General features: G+C 38.8%; 1 protein-coding gene across 1 annotated transcript in view; it reads right to left on the reverse strand.

Moving 5' to 3' along the window:
• Window positions 1–27,575, reverse strand: part of DNAH5 (dynein axonemal heavy chain 5) — a 272,686-nt gene that overhangs the window by 83,528 nt on the left and 161,583 nt on the right. The window contains exons 53-59 of the mRNA XM_058306977.1: window positions 26,825–26,955; window positions 23,013–23,166; window positions 22,270–22,537; window positions 12,631–12,862; window positions 11,589–11,703; window positions 11,151–11,327; window positions 6,950–7,153 (exon numbers count right to left, since the gene is read on the reverse strand). Coding sequence (XP_058162960.1) covers window positions 6,950–7,153; window positions 11,151–11,327; window positions 11,589–11,703; window positions 12,631–12,862; window positions 22,270–22,537; window positions 23,013–23,166; window positions 26,825–26,955 — 1,281 coding nt within the window. The remainder of the gene's footprint in view (window positions 1–6,949; window positions 7,154–11,150; window positions 11,328–11,588; window positions 11,704–12,630; window positions 12,863–22,269; window positions 22,538–23,012; window positions 23,167–26,824; window positions 26,956–27,575) is intronic.

Here is a 27,575-nt window from a genome sequence, read left to right on the forward strand (position 1 = left end):
GTATGATTCTTTTAATGTGCTTTTTATTCTGTTTACAAGTATTTTATTGATGATTTTTTGCATCTCTAATCATTAGGGATATTTGTCTCTAATTTTACTATCTTTATCTAGTTCGGGATTTCGTATTAGGCTGATGTTGCCTTCACAAAATGAGTTTGGTAGCATTCTTTCATGTTCAGTTTTTTGAAAGACCTTGAGCAAGAATGGTATTAGTTCATCATTCAATGATTGGTAGAATTCACCTGTGAAGCCATCTGGACCTGGGCTTCTCATCTTTGGTAGGTTATTGGACTGTTTCAACCTCTTTACTGATGATTTGTTTGTAGAGGTCTTCTATTTCTTCTGGGGTCAGGATAGGTGGTTTGTGTGTTTCCAGGAATTTGTCCATTTCACCTACATAATCTAGCTTCTGATTTTATTTGTGTCTTCCCTTTTTTCTTTTTTTTTTTTTTTTGTCAGTCTAGCTAATGGTTTGTCTTAAAGAATCAACCTTTGATGATTCTATTGTTCTTTTGATTTTTATTTCATTTATTTCTGCTCTGATCTTTACTATTTCTTTCCTTCAGTTTGGTTTGGAATTAGTTTGCTGTTCTTTTTCTAGTGTAAAGTTAGATCTTCAATTTTAACTCTTTCTTCTTTTTTAAAGTAAGCATTAAGGCCTATAAGTTTCCCCCTTTGCAGTGTCCCATAGGCTTTGATATGTTGTGTTCTCATTTTCATTTGTCTCAAGATATTGACTTAATTCTCTTGCAATATCTTTTTTGACTTAACGGTTATTTAAGTGTGTTATTTAATCTCCACATATTGATGAATTTTCCCTTTTTCCATTCATTATTGATTTCCAGCTTCATTCCATTTTGATGAGATTAGTGTTTTGTATAATTTCAATCTTTTTAAATTCATTGAGTCTTTTTTGGTGGCCCAACATATGGTCTATCCTGAAGAAGAATCCATGAATGCTTGAAAAGAATGTTCCCTGCTCTTTTGGAGATAAATGCTCTATATATGTCTGTTCAGTCTAATTCATTTATCATATTATTCAAGCTCTCTGTTTCTTTATTTATCCTCTGTCCAGATGTTCTATCCAATACTGAGAGTGGTGTATTCAAGTCTTCAACTATTTTTGTAGAGACATCTATTTCTCCCTTCAGCTTTGCCAGTATGTGCCTCATGTATCTTGGGGTACTCAGGTTAGGTGCATAAATATTTGGTACAGTTATTTCTTCTTGATGAATTGCCTCTTTCATTAATATATAATGACCTTCTTCATCCCTTACAACAGTTTTGCATTTAAAGTCTATTTTGTGTGATAGTAGTATCACTACTCCAGCTCTTTTTGATTACTATTTGCATTGAATATCATTTTCCAAACTTTCACTTTTAACCTGGTTGTATCCTTATGTCTGAGGTGAGTCTCTTATTGACAGCATATAGATGGCTTATATTTTTTTATCCATTCTATCAGCCTATGTCTTTTGATTGCTGAGTTCAAGTGATTAACATTCAATGTCATTACTTTAAAGGCATTACTTACTTCATCCATTTTGTGCTTTGGCTTTCTATTGTCCTATCTTACTACTATTTGACTTTTACACTTTAATTTACCCTTCTTAATAATTTTCCTTTCTGCCCTCTCCTCCAAGTCTATCGCCCTAATTTTTTTGCTTTTAGTGTGCAGCACACCCTTTAGTATATCTTGTAATTCTAGTCTTTTATTAACAAATTCTATCCATTTTTGGTCATCTGTGAAGACTGAACTCACCTCATTTTTTAAGAACAGTTTCACTAGATACAGAATGCTTGGCTGGCAGTTTTTCTCTTTCAGTACCTTAAATACATCATACCACTTTCTTCTTCCCCATCCACAGTTTCTGATGAAAGGTCTGCAGTTAATCTTATCAAGTTTCCCTTGTAGGTGATGCTTTGCTTTTACTCTTGCTGCTTTCAGAATCCTCTTTATCTCTGATATTTGTCATTATGAAGAAGAGGTGTCTTGGGGTGGGTTTATTTGATATATTCTGTTTGGTGTGTATTTTCCTTCTTAGATAGTGATCTTTATGTCTTTCATAAGGGTTGGGAAGTTTTCAGTCATTATTTCCTCAAATCCTTTCTACCACTTTCATTCTCTTCTCCTTCTGGGACACCAGTAATGCATATGTTTGTGTGTTTCATGCTGTCATTCAATTCCCTAAGACCCTGTTCCATTTTTTTCCACTTTCTTCTCTTTCTGGTCTGGCTTTTCCAGTTCAGATGTTCTGTCTTTGAAATCATTAATTCTGTCTTCAAGCAATTCAAATCTGCTCTGATGTGCCTCTAAAGTATTTTTAATCTCATCCATCATGTTTTTCATTCTCATAAGTTCTATTACTTTTCTTTGCAGCCTTCCAAATTGTTCTTTATGTTTACCCAGTGTCTTCTTAATATCCTTTATTTATTTAGTCATATTTTCTTTCATTTCTTCAAATTGACTTAGGGGAATTGTGTGATTATCATTGATTCATTGTCTTAAATCTTGAATCTCTTCAGGATATGTGGTTTGTTTCTTTATCAGGGCCATCTCTTCCTGTTTCCTAGTATGGCTTGTAATTTTTTGCTGATGTCTTGATATCTGAATATGTTGTGAATTTACTCTGATGAACATTTTCTCTTTCGCTTATTTTTTTTCTGCAGCTCTTCTTTGATATTTGGTTCCACTTATTCTAAGTCTCCAAAATTGCCCCACTTAATTATCAAAATTGGCCTAGGGACTCATTAATGGGGCACAGATTTTCTCCCAGAAATTTGGGTTGCTAGACCTAAATGTGGTTTTTGTCCACGCAATTTCCAGTCTGGCCAGCATATGGTGCCTATGATTTGGTCTGGTCAGAGCCAAGATTCAAAGCAGGCTCTGCTGGCTGAATTCATGGAAGAGAAGCCTCCCAACTCTCACTCCCTTTACCCTTGTAATAGTTAACAGGGAGGGTGATGCCTATGACCCTCTCAGTTGGCTGCAATAAGCCAGGCATTTTAGCCCAGCTTAGTATTTTGAGTTTGGGGGATAGGAGCCTTTCCCAGATGCCACAGGGTTTGGTAACTCACATTTGTTGTTTCAAATATTTCATTTCTCTGTCCCTCATCCTTTTCAGAGTTTAGTAGCACTATCCTTGTCTGCTGACCCCCAAAGCAGGTCCCTCAGACAGCTTTTGCCCCTTTTTCCATTGTTTTTGTAAGAAAGTTGAGCCCTGCCTGCTTACTCCAATGCCATCTTCCCAGTGGTAATATTTTGATGATGCTCTTGCATAGTTTGTAACAAATGTTTCACAACAATGCGAGTTGATGATAGGGTAATGTAGAGAGCCTTGTATGATGCTATGCATGTTTGTTTTGTAAATCCACAAATTTTACTATACACTTATTGTTTATATATGTTCATGGATGAATGATATACATCAATAAAATTTTATTTTAAAAAGTATTTTTACTTATTTGCAAGAAACAATTAGAAAATTTTTAAAATGAGCCATATACAATAGTATCCAAAAAATCATTGAATACTTAGGAAGAAATCTAATGAAAGATGTACAGATATCTACACTAAATTCTAGAACACATACTGAGAAAATTAGAAAAGATTTAAATAAATGGACAAATACATCACATTTTTATAAATAATTCAATATATAAGTATGTCAATTCTTTCCAAATTTATCCATATATTCAATAAAATTCCCATTTTTAAAAACCTATAATGATTTTAGTGGAAACTTACATACTGATTCTAAAATGTACATGAAAACTCAAAGGCTCAAGAATACCTAAGACAATCTTGAAGATAAAGAACCAAGTCGGAGGACTTATATTAACAAACATCAAGATGATATAAAGTTACAAAAACTAAGACAATATGGCAATGGTGTGAAAATTGACAAATAGGCCAATGGCATAGAAGTCAGAGATTCACTCATGTTTGTGGCATTTGAGTTGTGACAGACCCAGTACTACAAAACAGTAGAGAAACAATGATCTTTTAAATAAATGATGCTACATCAACAGAATATCCATATGATATCCATGTCAAATTAATCATGATTCCTTACCTTTCAACATACATAAAATTGAATTACAGGTGGATTGTAGATATAAATGTGAAAGATAAAATAATAAAAATTTTAGAAGAAAACATAGGAAAATTTATTCTGCCTTGGTGGTGGGCAAAAATTTCCTAAACAGAACACAGAAAATACTAACCTTAGAGTTAGAAAATATTGATAAACTAGACTACACTGAAATTTAGAACTTCTGTTTATCAAAAGATAGTATTAAATTACTGAACATTTCAGTCCAAAAGTCAGAAAAGAGATTTACAAACAGAAATGACAAAAAGTATTTATATCCTAAACACAAAGAAATTCTAAAAAATAATAAGAAAACAATTTTTAAAGGAGTAAGATATCTGAACAGGTGCTCTCCAAAGACCATTTCCTAAAGGCTTATAAACCTATGAAAAGTTCTTCAGCCTCATTAATCATCTGAGAATTGCAAATTAAACTCACATTAAGACAGGACTGCAAACTTATCAGCAAAGCTAAAATTAGAATACGGTGAAGATGTAATGCAACTCACATGCTACTGGTGAATGTCTAAAATGATACAGGTATTTTTGAAAACTCTTTGGCATTATCTACTAAAGGTGATTGAATTCCTCACCTGTGACCCAGCAATTCTGCTCCTGAAAATATAGCCAAGAAAAAGGCATCTACATGCCCACAGAGGTACTATATATCAATATTCTTAGCAACTTTCTTCATAATATCCAAAAAACTACAATAACCAAAATATCCATCAATAATACAAATGAAGCAACCTTACAGTGTTTCACACTGATCCTGGTTCATATGGGCTCATAAGACACAATTGTTAAATTTTCAGGAATTTTACAAGCTGGTTGTTAAACAGTCATTAAAAATTAAATTATATAATTTTTCAATTAAATAAATTAAAATTAAACAAAAATAGACTCAAAACTCATCATTTTCTACATATTTTACTGCATTTTACTATCATTTGTGTTTTTGAGGTTATTTACATCTATTTTCTCTATATAATGGAAATACTATTTAATGGTGTGTGACTGAGCCCGTTTTCCCGACTCTGCATTCAGCAACATTACATAGGTAGCTTGAAATTGGCCAAAGTGGTGGTATTTAAGTCATGGAAATTGGAAAATGTTTCAAATCAGATTTTTTTTTCTTTCCCTTAGAGAACCAGTTGTTAAGTATCTACCACATACCACTGCATAGCCATACACTGGAAAACTACACAGCAATGGAAAAAGAAAAGAAAAAACAAAAGAAAGAGGAAATACTGTCCCAGGCAAAAAGAATGAATCTTACAGACATGGTTAAAGAAAAGTTCAAAACAAAAGATTTCATACTATATAATTTCATTTATGTGACATTCAAAATAGACAAACTAATGAGCAAAATAGAGGTTAGACTGAGTTAGGGCACAAGAAAGAAAGATTTCTGACATCTGGAAATATCCTATATCTTGTATTCTGTGTTAAAAGTAATATACATATGCAAATATAGATCAGGCTGTACATGTAAAATGTGTGCATTTACTATAAATGTTATATCTCAGTTGTAAAATTAAAAAGATCACAATTAATACTCAAAAACTACTCCTGGTGGCGGACTTGGCCCAGTGATTGGGGCGTCCATCTGTCACATGGGAGGTCTGCGGTTTGGACCCTGGGCCTCCTTCACCCGTGTGGAGCTGGCCCATGCGCAGTACTGATGCCCACACGCAAGGAGTGCGCCCTGTAAGGAGAGCTGCACAGTGCAAAACAAAGTGCAGCCTTCCCAGGAATGGCGCCGCCCACACGGAGAGCTGACACAACAAGATGAGGCAACAAAAAGAAACACAGATTCCCCTGCTCTGGACAACAACAGAAGCGGACAAAGAAGACGTAGCAAATGGACACAGAACAGACAACCAGGTGGGTGGGGAAGGGGAGAGAAATAAATAAATAAATCTTTTAAAAAAAAAAAACTACTAAGGCTTGGAAAGTATAAATATATTGTTAGTAATTTTTATTTTATATACACATATAAAAAACAGATTTAATTTTTATTTTATATACACATATAAAAAACAGATTTATCTGCATATATATTACATGCACATATATATTGTCTCCTGAAACCGACAATTTTTTTTTAACTTTTTAGATCTTTTAAACCACTGATGATATTTTAGTATTCCTAGAACCTGTTAGGAAAAGCACTCATGTTAATCATGCCTTATATTTGAAAGATAAAGAAGGACAACCACCACACCATGGAGCCTAGAGTGATTACAACTGAAAATGGGAGGATTGCATCCAGCATCCAGGTGGAATCTGACCCTCCTCTTGACATAAAGGTGCAATGGACACAACCAATCCAGTGTCCACATAGAAGAGGTGGCATTGGATTGGGAAAAGTGGACATAATGGACAAAGGGTATGGGGAAAGGCAGGAAGAGATGAGAGGTGGAGGCGTCTTAGGGACATGGAGCTGCCCTGGATGGTGCTTCAGAGGTAATCACCGGACATTGTAAATCCTCACAGGGCCTACATGATGGAATAGAGGAGAGTATGGGCCATGATGTGAACCAATGTATATGAGGTGCAGAGGTGCCCAAAGATGTACTTACCAAATCCAATGGATGTGTCATGATGATGGGAACGAGTGTTGTTGGGGGGGCGGAGAGGGGGGGTGGGGGGGGTGGGGTTGAATGGGACCTCACATATATATTTTTAATGTAATATTATTACAAAGTCAATAAAAAATAAAAAAATTAAAAAAAAAAAAAAAAAAAAAAAAAAAAAAGATGTGAACGGAGAGTAAGTCCTTTTCAGAAGGGGACTCGTCTACTCCAGGGAAGACGGAGACCTCTCCTAACCCACTATAACTGAACTACCAACCTGTAAGTTCTGAAGAAAGTTCCCTGCAGTCATCAGTTTTAAGGATTCCTGCCAAGATGGAATTGTACAGCTTTTTTCCAGGTCAACTTTCACCGCATTGACCCTCCTCTGAAAGAGCAGCAGCACGCAGTCCATGATCCGCATGATGAGGTGCGGGGGGCGGCCCAGCGTGCGGACTGTCGCGATGTCGGAAGGCTTGATGGTCTGGGGGAAGAAAGGGGGTTACTACCCGGGCTCAGCAGACAGCAAACCTTGAGGGTTCCAGGCTCATAACACAGCAGAAGAAAGCAAGCACTTGTAAGTTAGACGCAGCGTCAGGGGGTCTAGACGCCTATTTAGCCCAAAGAAAGGCATGTCCCAGAAGTTCCAACCTTTGCAATTCAAGCTGACAGCTGGAGAAGAGAAATGTTGGAGAGCGGATGAGGAGCTGTGGCTTCTCTAAAATTTGTACAGAGAACTCTCTGTCCGTGAAAGAAAAGCATAATCTCAAAGAAAAATAATACTCAGCACTTCAGTAGCTATCAGGGATTCCAAAGCAGGAAAACTTCTCAACACCATTTGCATTACATTTTTACTCATTAGTTATGTAGGTCAAGAATTTCTCTCTCCCTTAAGCAACTCAGACATGTCACAGCGCGCAGATACTAGAGGGTAGCCGCAGGGCTGACAGATTGAATAATTAGAGGTTCCTTAGCTGGGAACTGACCTTTAAAGGAAGAAACTCAAGCAATACAAATTTCTGGAAGCTCTTCCTAGAAGATTCATTCTATTTCTAGTGTAAAGAGTAAATTATTTAATAGACCCATAGACCCATTTTGGTTAGTAATAACTGCTCCATCTCTTAAACTCTTCATGGAATAAGTATGGGAAAAAATATTACCACAAGAATCAGACAAAGTCCTATTTCTAGAACAATTAGTGTACTCCCATTTCTTCCAGTCTTGGAAAACCGTCCATCTTGTTTTCATTCACATTCTTCCTCTCAAAGAAAGGCACCCAATGGCCTTCTCATCAAAGTTAAAGATCTTTTCATTGAGCTTGGGGGAAAAAATAGTAAGAATAACATTGAACTTAGCAATTAGAATGTAACTAGATACCCTGAAAAAGTTTGTTTCAATTGACTAGCATTTACGAAATCCAGACAGTGGGATGTTAAAGAGAGTCTGGGCAAAAAACTGAAAATGCCATATAAAACTTGATTTGAAATGTGTGGCTATACAAGGAAGAGTAGCCAGTGGGGAAAGTAAGGCCCAGTTAAGGTTATAGAAGACAGAAGGGCTGAACATGCTGATTTTACTAGAGCTTTAAAGGGGGGATTTTCAAACCGACTTGGGTTCAGCTATGTTGGATACTAGGTAGAAGGAGTTGCCTGGGAGAAGGGATGGATCATCGAGTATCTGAAGTTCACCGTGTTTCTGCTTAGTACTGAATTCCCCTTTTTCCTCCAGGCAATGCAACAAGATTGTTACTAAAGTCCTATACACCATAGCAATACAACAGTTATTTAACATCTAAAAACATTTTGTACATTTGCTTAGAGCTGGTTAAAGCCAGATTAGCACAGAGGTAGGAAGAGACACCTTTTTTTTTTTTTTTTTTTGCATTATCTTATTTGTTACAAAGATTTATTCAACCTGATGCCAAAATGTCAAAAAATTTGGACTCACTTGGAACTGTCTTAATATAAATTGGTAGTACCATATTTTAAGATTGCAAAATCTCTCAAAGAGGCAGCAAAATAGCAGGCAGGATCAATTAAAGAAATTATCAAAACTCTCTCAAATACCCCATCACTTTACCCCTGCTTTCACACATTTCTTCACTGGCTATACTGTGATATGAGATATTTGGTAGTGGAGAACACTAAATTAAGAAGTTACTAGAAAACATGATGTAATATCAAAAGAGATGCCAAGCCTTCTAAACCTGGGAAAAATTTTAGACCCTTAAGCAAGACCTGAAATGCCATATGCCCTGTTTCTGTGTTGCCAGGAGGCATCAAGGATTCAACAAAGTTTCCAGAGTTTCTTTGTTCTGTCGTTGCCTTCTCTTTGTTGATCAGAGATGCTCAGGGAAGCCATGGAGACAGAAAGGGAGTGATACTCCCACAAGCCTGAGAGACTGACCACCCTGGAAGACTTCAAGGCTTTGGAGGAACAGTTTAGCCAATGACCAGAGGAATGGGGAAAGAATATGCAAAGATACACTAACATGTAAGAGTGGTGTGATTATTAGTAATGATAAAAGTGAAGGCAATACCTTATTTCTCAAAGGTTACAAAGCCACAAATATTAAATGCATTCAGAAAGCCTAAAGACTTCACTTGGATCAAAAATATTTAGAAGTATTGTAGACAGTGAGCAAAGGAAGTGGTAAAAAATAATTACATTATCAAGTAATACTGCATACTCAGGTAAGGTTAAGAAACTTGAATTAAAAGGGGGAAACAGTAAAGACAAATGTGTTTATATGGCTAAGAGACTTCAAAATGAGTTGGGAGGTCATCAGAGGAGTAGCACTTATGCACCTCTCAGCAGAATCTCAGAGATAGCCAAAGTAGATACAACCCCAGGTAGTGGTGCTTCTGAGGGCTCCGGAGACACCCAGGTCCTACAGTCATGGCAGATGGCTCTGGAGTTCACTGCCTTGCCATCGGGCCCTGTTTTGGAATTTGTGCTCCTGAGTGTGATGGAGTTGGACTCAGATGTGACCTCTCTACACATGCCTCTTCTGTCACTGTTACTGAACCTGTGGTTGGCTCTGGGGTTGGTAAATGACCAGGAGACTTGAATTTCTGGATTGGCTGTGTGCCAGCTGAGCCCTGAGCCTCAGCAGGGTTGAAACACCTACTCTCCAGTTCATTGGACTTACCCAAGTCAGCTAACAAGGAGATGAGGATGGTCTACCACCATACCAAGGAACCGAGAGTCTACAACTACAAGCAGGAGAATCCAATCCATCAGCCATGTGGGATCTAAGCCCAGACTTAATTTAGAGGTGGAGTGGGCATCACCATCCCAGGGTCCTCAGGATAGAGGAATAAAACATGGATTAGAGTGGATGTACCAGTATTCTACTATAGAATTATTGTGACTCAAGCAATGGAAGAAATTATATCACTGATGTGGAGTCAGTGCCCAAGAGAATTGCTAAAGGCAGGGAGAGGGAAAAAGAGATGTGATATGGGGGCATTTTGGGGACTTAGATTGTCCTGAATGATACTGCAGGGACAGATGTAGGACATTATATATCCTGCCATAACCCACTGAATGAACTAGGAAAGAGTGTAAACTACAAAGTAAGCTACAATCCATGCAGTGTAGCAGAGCTCCAAAATGTATTCATCAAATGCAATGAATGTACCAAACTAATGAAAGAAGTTGTTGATATGGGAGGAGTGGGGGGTATGGGGAGTGGAGTATATGGGAACCTCTTGGTTTTTGAATGTAACATTTTGTGTGATCTACGTATCTTTTAAAAAAAATAACATAAAAAAAAAGAATGACTAGATGAGCAGCGCTCCATTTCTCCAGCCATTTTCTATGGCAAGGACTCTGTAGTATAAGGGAGTAGATATGTGAGAGTGAAGTAAGAACAAGTTGAAGTTCAATCCAAAAATATCTTAAACTGAGTCTTCAAACTGGACCAGTCCTGAAAGGTATAGCAAGGTTCACGTTAATCATTATATTCTCTCAAAATCCAACTTCCTCTCTAATTTCACTATTTGTGTAATGGCCACACAATTGTATTGACTTATTCTGTTGGAAGTCTGATCAAACTCTGCCATGAAAGAGCTAGGTTAACTCAGATAATTCATGGACAGAATCAGAGAATGTTGAGGCTAACAATGTCACAGATCATCTATACCAATATCCTCAAGTTTTAAGTGAGGAAATGTGATTCTAGAAAGTGATATGACTTTCCCAGAGCTTATTAATGACAGAATCTAGAACTCCTAGGCCACTGTTTTATGACACTGCCCATCAGTGATGAGAGAGGAAAATGAGATGTTAAGTAGCATGTGCAAAATCTATAAAGAGCCAAAATAGTCTCCAAAAGGAAAATATTACTTGAAAACATTTCAGTGTTTGGAGCTTTGGTCTGAATGAGTTAGGGCAGTGTCTTGTTGTTACTAATCATTTTTGCCTAGTGCTCCTTCCAGAATCTAAAGTTGACATTTGTTATGCCCCCACAGACTTGCCTGCAATGCTGCTTCTGCTTCTTCTAAGGCTGGCTTTGCTGCTTCCAGTTTTTCTTCAGCAATGGCTTTGTCTTTAGAAATGCTGTCTACAATGGCCTGTGCTTTGTCCTTCACCTTCTGTACCTCAGCCTTTACCTTTTCAGCAGCCTGTGCTTTCATTGTCACTTCTTTTAAGACCTAACCCAATATAAAAAAAAAAAAAAACACCTCTTCAAAATTTAACAAAGATCCAGCTGAAAACTGGAAATGTTTGCCTTGATTTGTCAATTATGTCCACTTACACAATTTTTCATGCATAATATCAAGAGTAATTTATTCTAATGGAAATGAATTACTTATATTTTTATGGTTTTAAATGACTCAGCATACATACGTTGTTAATATTTATGAATTTGGGAATTCAAACCAAATATGGCTCACGTGTAAATGTCCACCCACCGTGTCAGCTTTATCATTGGCCACTTGCAGCTCCTTTTCTTTCACTTCCAGTTCTTTGCTCAGGGCTGCAACAGACTCTGAAGCTTCTTTTAGTTTTTCCAATCCAGTGTTCATTCTGGAGTTGAAAATCCAAATGAGCAATGTTAAAATCCATGGCATTTGGCCACATTTCCCAATTATTGGTCCACTAGCCTGAGAAGTAGTGGTCATATCTGAAGAATAAGCATATGTGCAAACAGCAAACCCAGGAGGGCTTGACAAGAGGCACATATATGAGGGCTTGATTCCAGCCTGAAGACACTTGTATGTTCTTCATAGATTGTTTGGGGGAAGAGTAAACCTGCTAAAACAAAGTCACATGATATGAAGAACCACAATGGGTCTGGAATCTATATAAGCACAAAATACGCTGAATAAAGTTGAACTCAATGAACATAAACTCCAGTGGAAGCCCTATGAAAGAGAAAGGAAAATAAATAACTTTTGCTTTCCAAAGAGACCAAGGATGTTAACAGAAGATTTGGAAAGAGAAGAAACTAATTTAAAACTATCAGAACAGCCCCCACAAAAAGGCTACCTGCCTGCCTGAATTTGAAATCTTGTGATCTTAAAGTCTGGAGGCCGCAGAAGTCATTTAGTCCAAAAACCTACCCAGAGATCTCTTATGCAGCAACCCTGGCTGATTCTGGCCAAATTCAGACAGAAGCTCTGAATATTCAGAAAGAGCAGAGCAACACAGTGAAGATGGAACAAACATCAGTAAAGCAGGGCATTCACACTGGAAGAGGACAAGAGGGTAGAAACAGGGAGGAAGTAGAAGACTAAAATCTCAACCTCCTTCCAGGTCTATTACTTCAATTAGTAGTCCACTCATATCGTAGAAAGTGCTGGGATGCATCATAACGTGGCAACATTTTATTCTCTTAGGTAACAATAAAGTCCCTAATTGCCAAGGGTCCCCTCAGAGGCTAATTTGCCCTACCCCACTCCCCGTGGAGAATCACTGCTTGAAACTGAATTCATACTTGAACCTGACTCTTACCTGTTGGCCAGGGTTCGCACTTCGGCATGCTTTTCTCCATATATGAACTTGTAGCCCTGAATAAAGGAGAGGTACGATTTGGGCGTCACGTGGGTAGAACGACGGAATCTCCGGAAATAATCAACACACTTCTCAGCCACCCCATCTTGGAAAGAGCCCATGCACTGGACCACCTCTTTCTTTGTTTCCAAACTGCAGTCAATATCATAGGAAGAGAGGAAGTGCTCAGACACTGGAAAGCATGAAGAAAACAGTGTGTAAAATAACATGCTTTACTATTTTAAAAGCTAACCGGCTATTTTTAAAGTAGACTTAGACATTTCTAGGCTCTGCACACTACTTTTGTGGCCCCTGCTAGGTAGATCTGTATCAGCATTTTTAGCCCGAGGCCTGTGATATCAACAATTTTATTTTCACTTTTCCCTTTCATGTGCAAAGCTATAAAAGACTTTGAGCCTATCATCATTCTTTGCTTGTGCAAAGAAGCCTCTTCTACACAGCTGCAGGTTCTGGTCAGCAGCCAGCCTGGTTTACGGTTTACATAAGGACCAAAGTGGTACAAATAACTCAGAAGTCAGTGACCACCTGGTACTCATATTTAACAACCCCATTTATTTTTTCACTTAGAACCTGTCATACCCTTAATTCCCTCCGGGAACTGACTACATTGGGCAGGTGAAAATGTTCATCACTAAATTTTTTTATGCCGCGGCCATCTTGTTCTTTAATGGGGCATCTAACCATTTGCTGTCAATTCTAATTTATAGCATCTTTAGAAATGTTTGGGTAAAAATTTGTTCTTGGAGACCTTTACCTTCCCAACAGTGCCAAACACAGAACTAATTCTAGGAAAGCATTTCCTACTGTAAGAATAGGCCATAAAGTCAGAGCTCATCAGTCACAGCATTTTTCTTGAGTGTCTTCTATATGTCCACCACTGGGATGGCTGCCACAGAGTGAAAAATAAATAAATAAAGAAGATGCTCAGTCTCAACCCCAAGGAATTTACAAGCATTATGCATAATGCAGAGTGAAATAATCACAGCCATCTTTATGTATCGTACCAGAAATGGCTGATGGGTTGGCTTAAAAAGTACTCCAAGTGTTGAACAATGTACATAAGAGTTGCAAATAAAAATATGGCCCATAAAAAGGGAGGGAAAGAGAAGGAATTAAATGAGCAATTCTAACATGTGATAGTTAGCAAAGACATAAACAGTGATATCATTTTGGCTCTAGCAATTGATCATTAAACTGAGTTCTTAATGCAGGAACTGTGAGGAAGGATTTATATCTATGTAAATGGTAGAGGTCATTTATCAGCATGGTTACAAATACACTGAAAGGCAACACATTGAGATACTCAGAAGTGACATTTTATCATACTGAGTTAAGGAACCAAGTTTAAACTTCTAGAAAGTTTATATCTGAGCACTAGAAAAATGAGAATGATTCTTGCCCGTGACAATTTCTTGTCGGTGAGAACCATAAAGGCTGCAAGATTCACTATATGCCAGGCACCAAGCTACATGCTTTACTTGGCATTGTGGGAAACTTCCTGGTGTTTACCAGGTAGTGATTTCTTTCCTTCTTATGAGAACAGAGTATCAGTATATTGGTCATTCTTTTTTATGTAGGAAGTTGTCATTTTCTTTCCCTAAAAAAATCAGAGAATAAAAATGGGGTGGATTTTAAGTACATTTTTCCATAGGCTCACAATCTTGGATGCAGGAAAGCTTACTTAAAAAGATCAGAACTTCTCTCTTGGGTTGACCTACATCTTCTGAGATGCACACAAGAGGCCTCGAGTTAAGAGTGAGGAAATGTGATTTTAGAAAGTGATATAACTTTCCCAAGATCACATAGCTTGTTCATGACAGAATCCAGGACTACTGGCCACTGTTCTATGACACTACCCTCCCATCATCTTCAACATCCAATGTCAGTTTAGCGATCTAAGACCCTTCACACCACTGAACCAGCCCCACCTTCAGGCTGATGTCTGAGACAAGTGGGGGTTGTATGCTGTAAGGATTGTGCATTTCAACTGATGGGAAAAACAGTGAGGCATGTGTAGGTTAAAGGAGATGACACCTAGCTCAGTCCAAATTGGTGTTCTCAAATTTCTTCTTCACTCTTATTAAAAGAACTGAAGTATCTCTAGAAAGGAGGGCAATCATACTAGGTGCCTAAACAAGGAATGATACTCGTTGCCTAAGCAATAGCCATCCCTCCTCTTCCTTACTAAAAGAATCCCAATTTTTCTCAAGGTAACAATCTGCCCAGCTTAAACTCTTTGTTTCCCTAAAGCCTCATGGAATTAAGAGTGACCAGTTCTGGCCAATGACATGTAGGTGAAAATTCCTGGGGAAAAATCTTGTCCTGAGTTAAAAAGCAAAGTTTCATGAGGAGCAAGCCAGCCAACATGATGCCTTGAGATGCAGCACCTGTCTTGCACCTATGAGGATAAAAGGTACACACTAATGATGACAGCAAGACAGAAGGAGCAAGATCCCCAAAGGCATTGTTCTGTACTACCACGTTGGCATTTTCCTGGTAGTGAAAAAAACAACCCACTACCTGTTTAAGCCACTGCTTCTTTGGGGTTCTCTTATTCAGAGCCAAATGCATCCCTAATTGATACAATCAAAGGCAAGTATAAATAATTTGGAAGATCCTGAATCACAAAGTGTTTCAGTTCATCCTTACATCCCTAAGTGATGAATATTATTATATATATTATATAAATGAGGAAAATGAGGCTTAGAGAAGTTTGCTTGCAAGTGGCAGAGTTGGTATTCTAACCTAAAGATGATGGTCTACAAAGGCTACATTGGCTCAATTTAGCAATTCAAACAGAACCAAGCTATGTGAAGTCTTTAGAAGCCTAAGCAAACATTTTTTAATTGAAGCTGAAAGTTCAAAAATACTTACTAACATGATTCATGAAAAAATATGCTAATTTTTCTGAAAAACAGTGAGCACTTTTGTGGTCAGTGTTACTTTTGGAGGGGTACTGTGTCCACTGTCTCCTTCTCTTTATCCACATCATCAGCTGTGGGAAGTTGGAGAAGCAGTTATGCCTACTGATGAGGCCAAGATTTTGTATAGCACAAATCAAATAATAATTTTCAAAGATTATTTATTTACATAACTAAAATGGTCCTCTTTGAAAAAATACCTCTCTAATTAATTTTGCTTGAAACTGCATTTATTTATTGGAATCAAAGAAGGGTGATTCACATAAATAACAATCAGCTTGACTGATTTAGCAGTGACTTTTGAATCACAGAGTTTCATAAAGAAACACAAGACAATTAGAATGAAGATGATATGGATAGTTAGAAATAATATATTCAAAACAATTCTATATAAAGTTAAAAATAAAGATTTACCAAAATGGAGATTTTTAACTGGTGAGCAAGACAAGGATTTTACAACATAAAACAAAGCATATTTTTCTTTAAATGTTTCATCAGAACACTCAGCCAAGTTAAATCCAGATAAATATAAAAGAAATCACTTTTTTAAAAAAACACTATAATTATTGGAAATACTATAAAATCTAGTATTAACCTTTTGAGTATATTTTATATAAATATGGTCAAAAACACAATAATTACTTTTATTTTATGGCAAGTATTGCTTATACTCTATTGAAATATACTATCACAAACTATAAATGATATATTTCCTTATGATATAAATAGAGATAATAATTTATTTCACAGTCAACATCCTTATGGCAAGTTAAGTAATGGTTTTTCTAGAGACCCTGCTGCTATTTTTCTAAAAAGACTGAATAACACTTAAATCCCTAAGTGTATTTTTTCCCTTTTATTTATTTTTTATTTATTTTTCTTCTTTATTTTCTTTTAAATGTTACATTCAAAAAATATGAGGTCCCTATATACTCCCCTTCTCACCCACCCCCCCGTCCCACATCAACAACCTCTTCCATCATCACGGCACATCCACTGCACCTGGCGAATACATTCTGGAGCACCGCTGCACCACATGGACGGTGGTCCACATTGTCGTCCACACTCTCCCCCAGTCCAGCCAGTGGGCCACAGCAGGACACACAACAATACCCACAGATGGTATTCTTTCAAAATAACATATGGCAAGTTATAATTTGATGTGTAAATATTGGTTTTCCCAACAAGATTTTATACTGATTGAAGAAAGGAACTATGTCATAATTATTTTATCCAATACTGTCTTTAGCACAGTACTAAGTACTCATATATTATGCAGGTAGTAAATAATTACTAGGCTGAACTGGAGATATAGCCATAAAAGTTTACTAGCTATCAAAGGATTTAAAAAGATTTATATGCCCAGATGCAGTATATAAAGTGTAAGTGCTGTAGATACAGAAAGTCCAATAAAGGGAAAAAATTAAAATAGCTCCAAGTAAACAGAGGAGAATCAAGGCATGTGATGAGCTCCAGCTCCTACAATCTGATTTATTGGACTCACCTCACTCAGCTAAGATGGAGTTGAAGGACAACCACCACACCATGGAGCCTAGAGTGCCTACAACTGAAAGCAGGAGGATTGCATCCAGTAACCATGTGGAATCTGAGCCTCCTTTTGACATAGAGGTGCAACGGACACAACCAATCCAAGGACCTCAGAGAAAAGGTGGCATTGGAGTGGGAAAAGTGGACATGGTGGCTGATGGGTATGGGGAATGGCAGGAAGAGATGAGATGTGGAGGCGCCTTTGGGACTTGGAGTTGCCCTGGATGGTGCTTCAGGGGCAATCACCGGACATTGTAAATCCTCCCAGGGCTCACTGGATGGAATGGGGGAGAGTATGTGCCATGATGTGGACCAATGACCATGAGGTGCAGAGATACCCAGAGATGTACTTACCAAATGCAATGGATGTGTCATGATGATGGGAGTGAGTGTTGCTGGGGGGGGAGGGGTGTGGTGGGGGTGGTGGGGTCGAATGGGACCTCATATTTTTTTAATGTAATATTTTTACAAAATCAATAAAAAAAAATAAAATAAAATAAAGAGTTTTGGAACTTAGATAAATGAAGAAGAAAAGGGAAAGCAATCTAGAAAAGGAAGACCCGTGGAAAGATAAGGATGAATAAAACATGCTCAGAGTATAAAAGAAAAAGGGTGGCGGCAGACTTGGCCCAGTGGTTAGGGCGTCTGTCTACCACAAGGGAGGTTCGTGGTTAAACCCCGGGCCTCCTTGACCCATGTGGAGGTGGCCCATGAGCAGTGCTGATGCGCGCAAGGAGTGCCGCGCCATGCAGGGGTGTCCCCCGCGTAGGGGAGCCCCATGCACAAGGAGTGCGCCCTCTAAGGAGAGCCGCCCAGTGTGAAAAAAAGTGCAGCCTGCCCAGGAATGGTGCCGCACACATGGAGAGCTGCCGCAGCAAGATAACGCAACAAAAAAAGAAACATTTCCATGCCACTGACAACAACAGAAGTGGACAAAGAAGACGCAGTAAAACAGACACAGAAAACAGACGACCAGGGTGGGGGGGGAAGGGAGAGAAATAAATAAATCTTTTAAAAAAGAAAAAATAAAAGAAAAAGGGTTATCAGGAAGGAAAGGAGGTATTTTGTTGATAAAGAGTATAAGTAAGTTAGAACTCTGTTATATAAGGATGATGAACCCAGTCTTATTCATTCAATGTCATATGTATCAGCAGACACCATTTGCTCCTGAGGATAAAATTGTGTCCTTGGTTTCATGGAGTTTTTAGTCTAGTAAGACAGATAGGCATTAATCAAATAAATCCCACAACTAAGAACATACATTATAAACTGTTATTCATCCCAGGAAGGAACAGCACAGAGTGTTGAGCAATGGATCACAAGGGATCTGGTTTATGGGAAGAAAGAGGGCAATGGGAAAGTTTCTGAGGAAGTGACATTCACTTGAACCAGCATTATCCAGGCAAGGGGACGACAGTGCAGGGAGGAATGGGAAGAGGAGGGCAGTGCATGATGTGAAAGGCCCAGATGGGAAGGAAGATGGCACGTCCAAGGATCAAGGAGAACAGATGGGGGATGATAAGCAGCCTCAATTGAGGCTGGGAAGGTCAGCAAGCCCAGCTCTTGCCAGCTTTGGAGGCCATGCTAAACATTGGATCTTTTTCCTAAGAGCACTGAGAGGACACAGACGGCTTTAGGCAGAAAGTAATGTGGCTTGGTTTGTGTTTTTACCACTACTCTGCCTGCAATGTGAGACGATATCTTTAGAAAGCTATCTGTGTAGTTCAGGTGAGTGATGATGATAGCATGGCCCAGAATGGCAGTGAAAAGGGAAAGAGAGGGATGGATTCCAATTGTGAGGAGAGAGGGTCGACTTGACTTGAAGATGGATTTGACTTGAGAGTTGAGGGAAGGAAAGCTGTTGAAGACAACCGGGTCTCTAATTGTCTAGTGTGATTAATGCTGGTGGGTAAAAAGGGAGACCAGATGTGAACCAGCTCAGTGGTTGATAGTTTGAGTTTAAGGAGCCTGTGAAACATCCAAGAGAATGTATCATGCAGGCATTTGAGTGCATAGGCTTCAAGCTCAGAGGACAGGGCTAGACAGGGGATAAAAAAAAAAATTAATCAGGCATCTTATAGAAGAGGCTATGGATGGGCTTGCCTGGGGAGAGAATATAGAATGAGGAAAGAAGGAATTCTAGAAGCAATGAGAAACTCCAAAATTAAAATTGCAGAGGAGTTTCTAGAAAAGGCACAACCAGAATCATGGAGGACAATTAGGGCAAGACGTATCTCAGAAGCTGTGGGGAATGGTCAACATTGTTACATGCGGCTAAGAGTGAAGGAATAGAATGACTTGATGTCCACCAAACATAGTAACATGTCACTGGTGACCTCAGTGAGACACTTTTCTGTGAAATTTGGAAGCAAAAGATCAACTGGACCTGCTTGAGAAGTGAGTGGGAAAGGAGCATAAGAACAGTAAAAACATAAATAGAGGCATAATGAAATGATTTTTTAAAAAGAGTAAAAAATAGCTACAAATGGCTTATTATGTTCCAGCCCAATCGTAAGCATCTTACTTACACTAACTCATTTTAATCTGCACAATACTAGGATCAAGGCCAAGAATTCAGAAAAGTCTTTCAAGATGTTTGGTAGTGAAAAGAAGGAGAGGAATAGCTGGAGAAATAAGGAATGTAGAGAAAGGGATGCATACTGTTTTGAAAACTGGGAGAGTGTGGGGCATGTTAAAATACTCAGGGTCTCAGGACACAAATAGGTGCCCAAGAGTGGAGATGAACTGAGACCAAAAGTCAGCCCAAGCTAACTGGTGAGTTGTACCAATTGGCACAGAGATGCACCCATCCAGAGGAATGGGAGACTTTCTCAGTTGCAGAAAAGCATGGAATGGAGCCCGCAGTGCCTGAAAATGCAGATGGGAAAGACTCACTTGAGAGAGGGAGAGATGGAGGAGACCCAAAAAGACCCCATTTTCCTGAGAAAGGATTAAGTAACTTACAGGAAAGCACAGTTCTCAGTTGGATCAGAAAGCCAGCTGGGATGCAGAACCAAGCAGGTTTGTAAGCGATGGTGGGAAGCTGAGGGAACCCATTTCTCTTGGAAGTAAGACTTGGAACCATCTGTTTGAGAATGCACAGGAGCCATGAGGACTGGGAGTTTTGAAGAGAATAGAAACCCTTTGAAATAATCACTTTTGAGATACAGAGAAAGGAATGACCAGGAATAAGGCTTTTGGGCAGGAGAGGAAGATGATCTGACTCCAGCAATGAGCAGATAGAAAGACTGTCTGTCACAGGAAAACCCAGGATGCCCTGATACCTGGTGGTGCTCAGCAAACACTATTATGAAAGCTTGCCACCTGTTTATCCCACTGGGTTGTAAGCTGCTGAAATGAGTCTGCTCTCCACTGGGCCTGGCTCAATTAATGTTTTGAATAAAGGAATGAAGAGGTGCATGTGGGCACGTCAGGACTCTAGCTAGGAACTGAGCGTTTCCCTGTGCGCCATGTAATTTTGGCTTGGGTGAACGCCTGCCCATACTGACTTACCAGCAAGGAGAATTAAAAGAAGGGGACCGAGGTGAGAGAGATTAGCAAAGGGAGGTTTATAAAAGGAGGTGCCATGAGACCATTGTTTTGTTTGAGAAGGAATGGTTGAAGTAGGAAAGGGATCCATATTTAAATGAAATCATCGACATTATGGTTTATTACAGTACTTAGCAGCTGGAATTGTTATTTTCATTATTAATATTCATATTTTACATGGTACATGGTGTTTTACAACGTATTTGCATACTAATTATCATATTTCCCACTAAACTTTAATATAGCTCCAAACTACTGTCATTTTATGCTCATCTATATATTTTTTATAGGAATTAACATTTAAAATAACTGGTCTTTTCTCAAACCTTAGAAGACACATGAGGAAAAAGAGCTATACCTCTGTACCTCAAACATATTAAACAGTCTGTGTTGAAAGCCAAAAATGGGAAAACCATTAGTGTCGATAGCAGTAGGGCTGAGAACGAAACATCCCCTGTGGATAAGAGTTGGTTAAACAAAAAATGAATAGCAAACTTGGGCTCTGGCCCCAGGACTAATCCTGCTCACTTCCTGCACCTCGGAGAAGCCCCTCTGCTTCCCTGTGCCCAGTTCCTCCATCTTTCAAGGGGAGAAGTCGGTTAATCCATCGTTTTCACACTGGGTGCCAAAGAGCTGGAGGGCAGCAGGTGGGGATAAGTGGGTGAGGCTCCAGGACCCTCCCTCTCCTCCTCTGTTAACTATTTTCTCTATTACGGCTACCCATAAGATTTTGCTGGGAAATAAGGCTCTGATGCTTTAAAAATAATGATAACCAGACAAAAGTTTGAAAACTACTGGCCTGAATCAGAGTTCTCCTGGAGTTCAGGTACAGTAGGCCAAGGTGAGACCTCAGTATCTGTATCTTCTAAAATACCCACAGACAACCTCGCACCAAAAGATTTTTCAAAAGCCCTACTCTAAGCCAAATGGCTGGTTTCTCACATCTCCCGTACTACTACTGCATTGCAGTCAGAGTGAAAGAAGCACTGGCGCTCCGTAGACGGGAAGGTTAGACAACAGCAGGGGCAGCGAGGGCTTGCGGCACAGGACGCCCGTGGTAGTCATTCTCTTTCAAGGACAGACGCCTTCCGAGGATTTCTGGATAATGCTTTGATTTCTAGCACTGCCGCCATGAGAAGGAAACAGCCAGGAGAGGCTTGGCTTAAACTACTCTGCAGCTGACAATCCCTCTTTAAAAGAACACCGATGCTATCACAGAGATGAAAACCTCAGTGCCTGCCTGTGACATCCCCAAAACTGCTTGGGGATGCACCTGAGACAGAGAGCCTTCAAGGAACATTGAAAACAAAATTATTCTAAATTAATCCAAGGGGTATGAATTAAGAATCTCATTCTCTGATAACCACGCTCAGGGGAAAATTAGCTACCAAATAAGAAAGAGCACCATCTCTTGGCAAAAAAAAAAAAAAAACTCAGACAGCAAAGTGGCTTCTGGCTCAACCCAATACAGTGACAGCAAACAGCACAGGAGGTAAAAATACATAGATAAATAAACAGGGTAAATCAGGAACACCAGCATAAAAATTTCCACCGCACTAACCAGCAACTAAGGCGTCCTTCGGCCATCGGCTGAACCAGTCGATAGTGCAGCCTGAAATAAGGGCAGGGAATTTCAAAGCTCGATTTCGAAACTTTTCCCCCACGGGTGAAAAGCAGAGCACGATATGGAGGTTCTGTCGGACCCGACTCATGAAGTAGTCATACAGGTTCTCGTTGGAAGGAGGGCGCCTGGGGTATTCTTTTTTCATGACTGGTATAAGGTCATTATTAATGTCATCAATTTCATCCCGGGCAAATAGGTTAGAGACCTTAAAGAGAATACAGACATTCAAATTGAGTACACACATAGGAAAACAAATCAAAATGCGTAATTCAACAAATACAGAAATGTCTTTCCACCATTCATGTTCTCAAACGCACCTTTGGAAAATTAACCAAAATCTTCACGATGAGATATATATCATATTTTTAAATATATAACTGATTCGATTACTAATTTTAAAGTTGTAGCCCTCTGGGGATATATGGAAATATTAAAAAATCCAGTTTTCCTTCTAACCTCCCTCTTCTGGTCTTCCTTTCTCACTGGAGCATTCATTAAAGTGTTAAATGCTTAGCTCCACATTTTATTCTTCAAAAACTCAATAGAAAAATCATTCTTGTACTGATCGCCTAATCCCCAATAACACTTGCTCGAAACTCTGATGGAAGGAAATAAGGAGAGTTCTAAAGGTAGGGGAAATCTGAAAAGACAAAACATGTGATGAATTCAGGTGCTCGTACCTCACCAGATGATAAAACATTATTCATATATTCCAAAAAGGACTCATCTTTAATCTCATTGTCCGTGAAAAGAAAAGTGATCCCTTTGCCTTGTTGACCAGCTGTCCTATATAAAATTTTCAGGTCTTCCATCAGGTTTGATGTGTTATAGGACCTAAAGAAATATTGTCATTAGTTAAAATATTTGTGTGGGAATGAAAGACCCTTATACGAATGCTTTCTGACATTTGACTAGCCAAATATTGCTGATTTTTATCCATCAAGTAGTTATATTATAGGAATGTTACTAGTTTACTGTATTTGCTTGCAAACTTAATTGATTTTTACAATTCCACAATTTCTGAAACAGTATATTCAATGTTTTCGAAAAATAAAATGAGTGAAAAGTCAACCTGAGCCAAAAATAAATAAATTTAACAACAGTCAAACATGATTTGAATGTGCATTTTCACATTTTGAAAATACGTTGGCAAAGAAAGCAGAAAAGCCAAATTGGAATATCGCTGAACGTTCTTCTGCAATTGGTACTTTAGAAGGCATCTCATGAATTAGACTAAACTAAACAGTGTAAGCCTTCATTATGTGGGGTGAGAAATATTCAGTAACCGCCCTGTTACAAATGATACCTTCTTTATCCCTCAGTGCCTTTATTATTTTCATTACGCCTTTGGATTCCATATAAAAGAATTAGCTTTCTGAGCAATCAGTAAACTGGAGTAGAAAAGCTGAAAAAAATTATGAAATATCTTACTCAAAATCTTTGATTGTCAAAAGTAACCCTTCAGTAGAAGTCATCCTTACAATGAAGACATGTTGGACAGGTCCCAATACAGAGTAGCCTGTTACCACCAGAAGTAAAAATTAAAATATTCCAATCCTGGAGTCTCAGACTTAATGAGTTTTTATTTGAATTAAATAAATTCAGATTTCAGGGCACAAGGGCAAATGGTCATTTGATTTAAGGAAAGCTACTAGAATTTACTTTCTGTACTCTTTCTCTAAAATCTATAACATAACCCTAGAATCACAAACATGACAACCATGCATCATACCGTTGTTCCTTAAAAAAAAAGGAAGAAAAAGTAAAATATCTCATCCCAGCTTCTTGTGATATAGGGAAAACATTCATCCCAGTCCCATTTGTCTCAAGGGTCTTGCTGCTATAGATATGACCTAAATCATCTAACAAATCATTATGTTTCCAGAAATGAGGATCTTGAAACCCATTCCTTGGTCACATGATTTTGAAAAGTCTTAAGGAATAGGATGCTCTCTTGAAGGCTGAAGAGAGCTGAAGGTGGTAGGTTGAATTAAGCACCCCATCAAGCAAGTACTTAATCATAATCATGCCCCTGTGGGTGTAAGTAGTTCCTTTTGAAGATGCTATCTTTAGTTTAGGTGTGGCCAATTAGTGTAGGATGGGCCCTAATCTGTATTACTGGAAACCTTCTAAAGAGGGCCCAGAAGTCACAGAAAGTAGAGTACATCATCATGTGAGATACAAGCCAAGGGAACCCCAATGGTAGCCAGCGCACAGCAGAACGTTACAGTCTTCAAGCGGAAGCAAGCCTTGCCATTAAGCAATCCCATTGTGTGGTATTTGTGAAAGCAGCTCTGGAAAGGAAGGCCTTGGCCCTTCTTTTCATCAGTGGTGGTTCATCCACAGTATCACATACAGAGGAACTAACATTTCAGTTGGTGAGAAAAGTTGTACAGTATTTGTATTGAAGAAGTGTGGTACAGTAGAAATCATGCCAGACTAGAAATGAGGAAGTCTGTAGTCTAATTCCAGTTACATATGGGACCAAGTCATTGCCTCTTGGAGCCTTGGCTGTAAAATGGACTAATGCTTTCTGACCTCTAATCCACAAAGTTCTTTTGAAGATCAAATGAACTCATACATGTAAAAGTGCTTTGAAAACTATAAGGTTTTATACAAATGTTAGAAACAAAAAATCTGAGTCCAATCCCTGTCCAAGGCATGTCATTGTGTATCTACCTCTGCTTCTATCCACAAACTAGAAGAATTATCCACAAGGAAATAAGAATTACTTCTCTCAGTCTTAGTACTTGACTAAAACAGCAATCTTTGGATTTATTTACCAAGCATAACCTTAAAATTGAGGCCAAACAAAAAGTGTAAGAGTAACAGTTGGAATATCTAGATCTCCCAATCCAAGGTTGAATAATTGTCATCCATTACCCTAGAAGGTGCCTATGGGCCTCCATTAATAAGAAAGTACCCACATGTTTTGCCTTACTAGCCAAGCCAAAACTCTAGGTCAATGATCAAAATGTCAGGCTTCCTGCTCCCACCCTATAGAAATTATCCTCCAATAATTTTCAGCCCAAGTAACTTCCCAAACCAGACCCCTGCTTCTAACCTTATCCTGATTAAACTAAGTTTCCGTTTATCCTCTGGACCACACTGCTTATCTCTTCATGTTCACTTGTCATTTCCTGATTCTGATCTCTTCCTGCACGCATGTGTATCTGAGGGCAACTCCTCTGGGTTTCCTTATCTTGATGAATAGCAACACCATCTACAGTTTCCCAAGCCAGGAACCAATATATAAAAAGTCCAATAACTCCAACTTCCTAATGAAATGATCTCTTGAACATTTCCCCTTTCTCCATTCTCCCTGCTACCACTTATGACACCATCATCTTTTGCCTAGACACCCAAGACAGCCTTATAAGTCTTCCATCTCCAATTTAGCTCCCTCTATCCATTTTCTGTATGTATAAATCTGATATGTCCTCCCTACTGGTAACTTACCAATGGCTTCGTATTGCTCTATGACATCCAAACTGTACGATGCATTACAAGACCTCCTTTTGCTTTATGCCCAACCATATCTGTGCCTTTGCATGTGCTTGGAACATTCTTTACTGCTCCTCTTTTCTGAGATAATTCCTATTCATATTCTACACAATTCTACTACATATTCAGATCTCACTCTAAGCATCACTTCCTTATGGAAGCCTCCTCTGACCATACCCTAGATCAGGGGTTCTTAACAAAGTATCTGTCAACTTGAATTGAAATTCAAAAAAATATTATTCTTGTGGGGACATGTTGGTGCAGGTGTGATACATTTATTTAAAAAGGCACAGCATCGTGTGGACTTGTAAGGGGTCCGTGGTTTTCACCTGACTGACAAAGGGGTCCGTGGAGCAAAGAAAGTTAAGAAGCCCTGCCCTAGATGGTTCCTTCCCCAGGTTAGGAGCCCCTCCCTCAAACTTGAACAGGATCTGCTTTTATTTCCTTACCATAGATGGTGCCTACATATATCACACCTCATTGAAGGAGTTGCTCAGTGGTCTGTCCCCTGGACTTAATTGAAGTTCTATTATGTCACAGGCCAAACTGACCTTGCTCACCCTTGTACTCCTAGCATCTAGCCAGTGCCTGGGACATAGTTAGTGTTCAATAAATATTTTTAAATGTATGAATCAGTAAGTCAATATAAATTTTTCATATATTTTTTTAGTGTATGAACATTCTTAGAATATGAATTAACACTGGATAGGGATAAATTTCTTCTGAAACACAGCAAGAGGAGTACACATAATATTCACTTCATACCCAAAAGAACAGTAGGAAGACAGCTATCATAAATGCAAAATAGCCATATTCTACTCCAGGGGTTGAAAAGGAAAGATAAGGTGACATTCAAGAAGGAGAACTATCGTGCTTCCTTAGATATAAGAAAAACACATAATAACACAAAACACACTTCAAGTGGCCTCTGAAAACCTCTTATCAAAATCCATTTTAGATTAATTAAAATAAAAGCTTGGAAACCTACCTTGTCAGAGTGATCTGGAAGGAAGTATAGCCAGCAATGAACGAAGCCAACCTCGTCAGGCTCTGCTTTCCTGACCCGCCCACCCCGACAAGGAGGGCGTTTCCTCTGGGAGTACGGATGACCCGAGAGATCTAGAACACAGAAGAGCAAAGGCCCATATCTTACAACATGTGAATATTTACTTGGTTTTCTATTTATTTAATAGAAGCATAAGATAAAATAATCACGTGGGAAGGCACTGGAGCTCAGGACCAGACTGGAGAGCTGCACAGGTTGAAGGAATGAAGGCATTTCTGAAGGAGAGGGTTGGGAGAAGCTTTGGGTAAGGTGGGGACTGGCGAGTGTGCGAATCAGCAGACAACTCAGGCTGGCTTGTTCCGGGTTTTAATGGAGAGATCAAGAGGACTTCGAAGATTCCTCTTAGTTTGCTCAGCCTCATGTAGTAGAATAGGAAAGGGAAAAGAAATTTCAGGACAAGACCTATCCTTGGGATACCAGTCAGTGAGAACCCTGGAAAATGGAGACCATTTTTCTGTCTATTCTGAACCTGAATACACAGGATAAGTGGATGCTATGCCCTGTTTTTCCAGCATCCAACCCATTCTTCCAGATGAATCTCTTCAAAGACACTGTGGAGGAAGCAGTCGGGAGAGTAATGGTAAGAATCTTAAGACTTTGCTAGTGTCTGTGCACATTCTTTCCCTGGTACTACTTCAAGAAGAACAGGCAAGGTGGGTAAGGAGCTACTGCA

The sequence above is a fragment of the Dasypus novemcinctus genome, chromosome 2 (genome assembly GCF_030445035.2).
Source record: "Dasypus novemcinctus isolate mDasNov1 chromosome 2, mDasNov1.1.hap2, whole genome shotgun sequence".
NCBI classification, from domain to species: domain Eukaryota; kingdom Metazoa; phylum Chordata; class Mammalia; order Cingulata; family Dasypodidae; genus Dasypus; species Dasypus novemcinctus.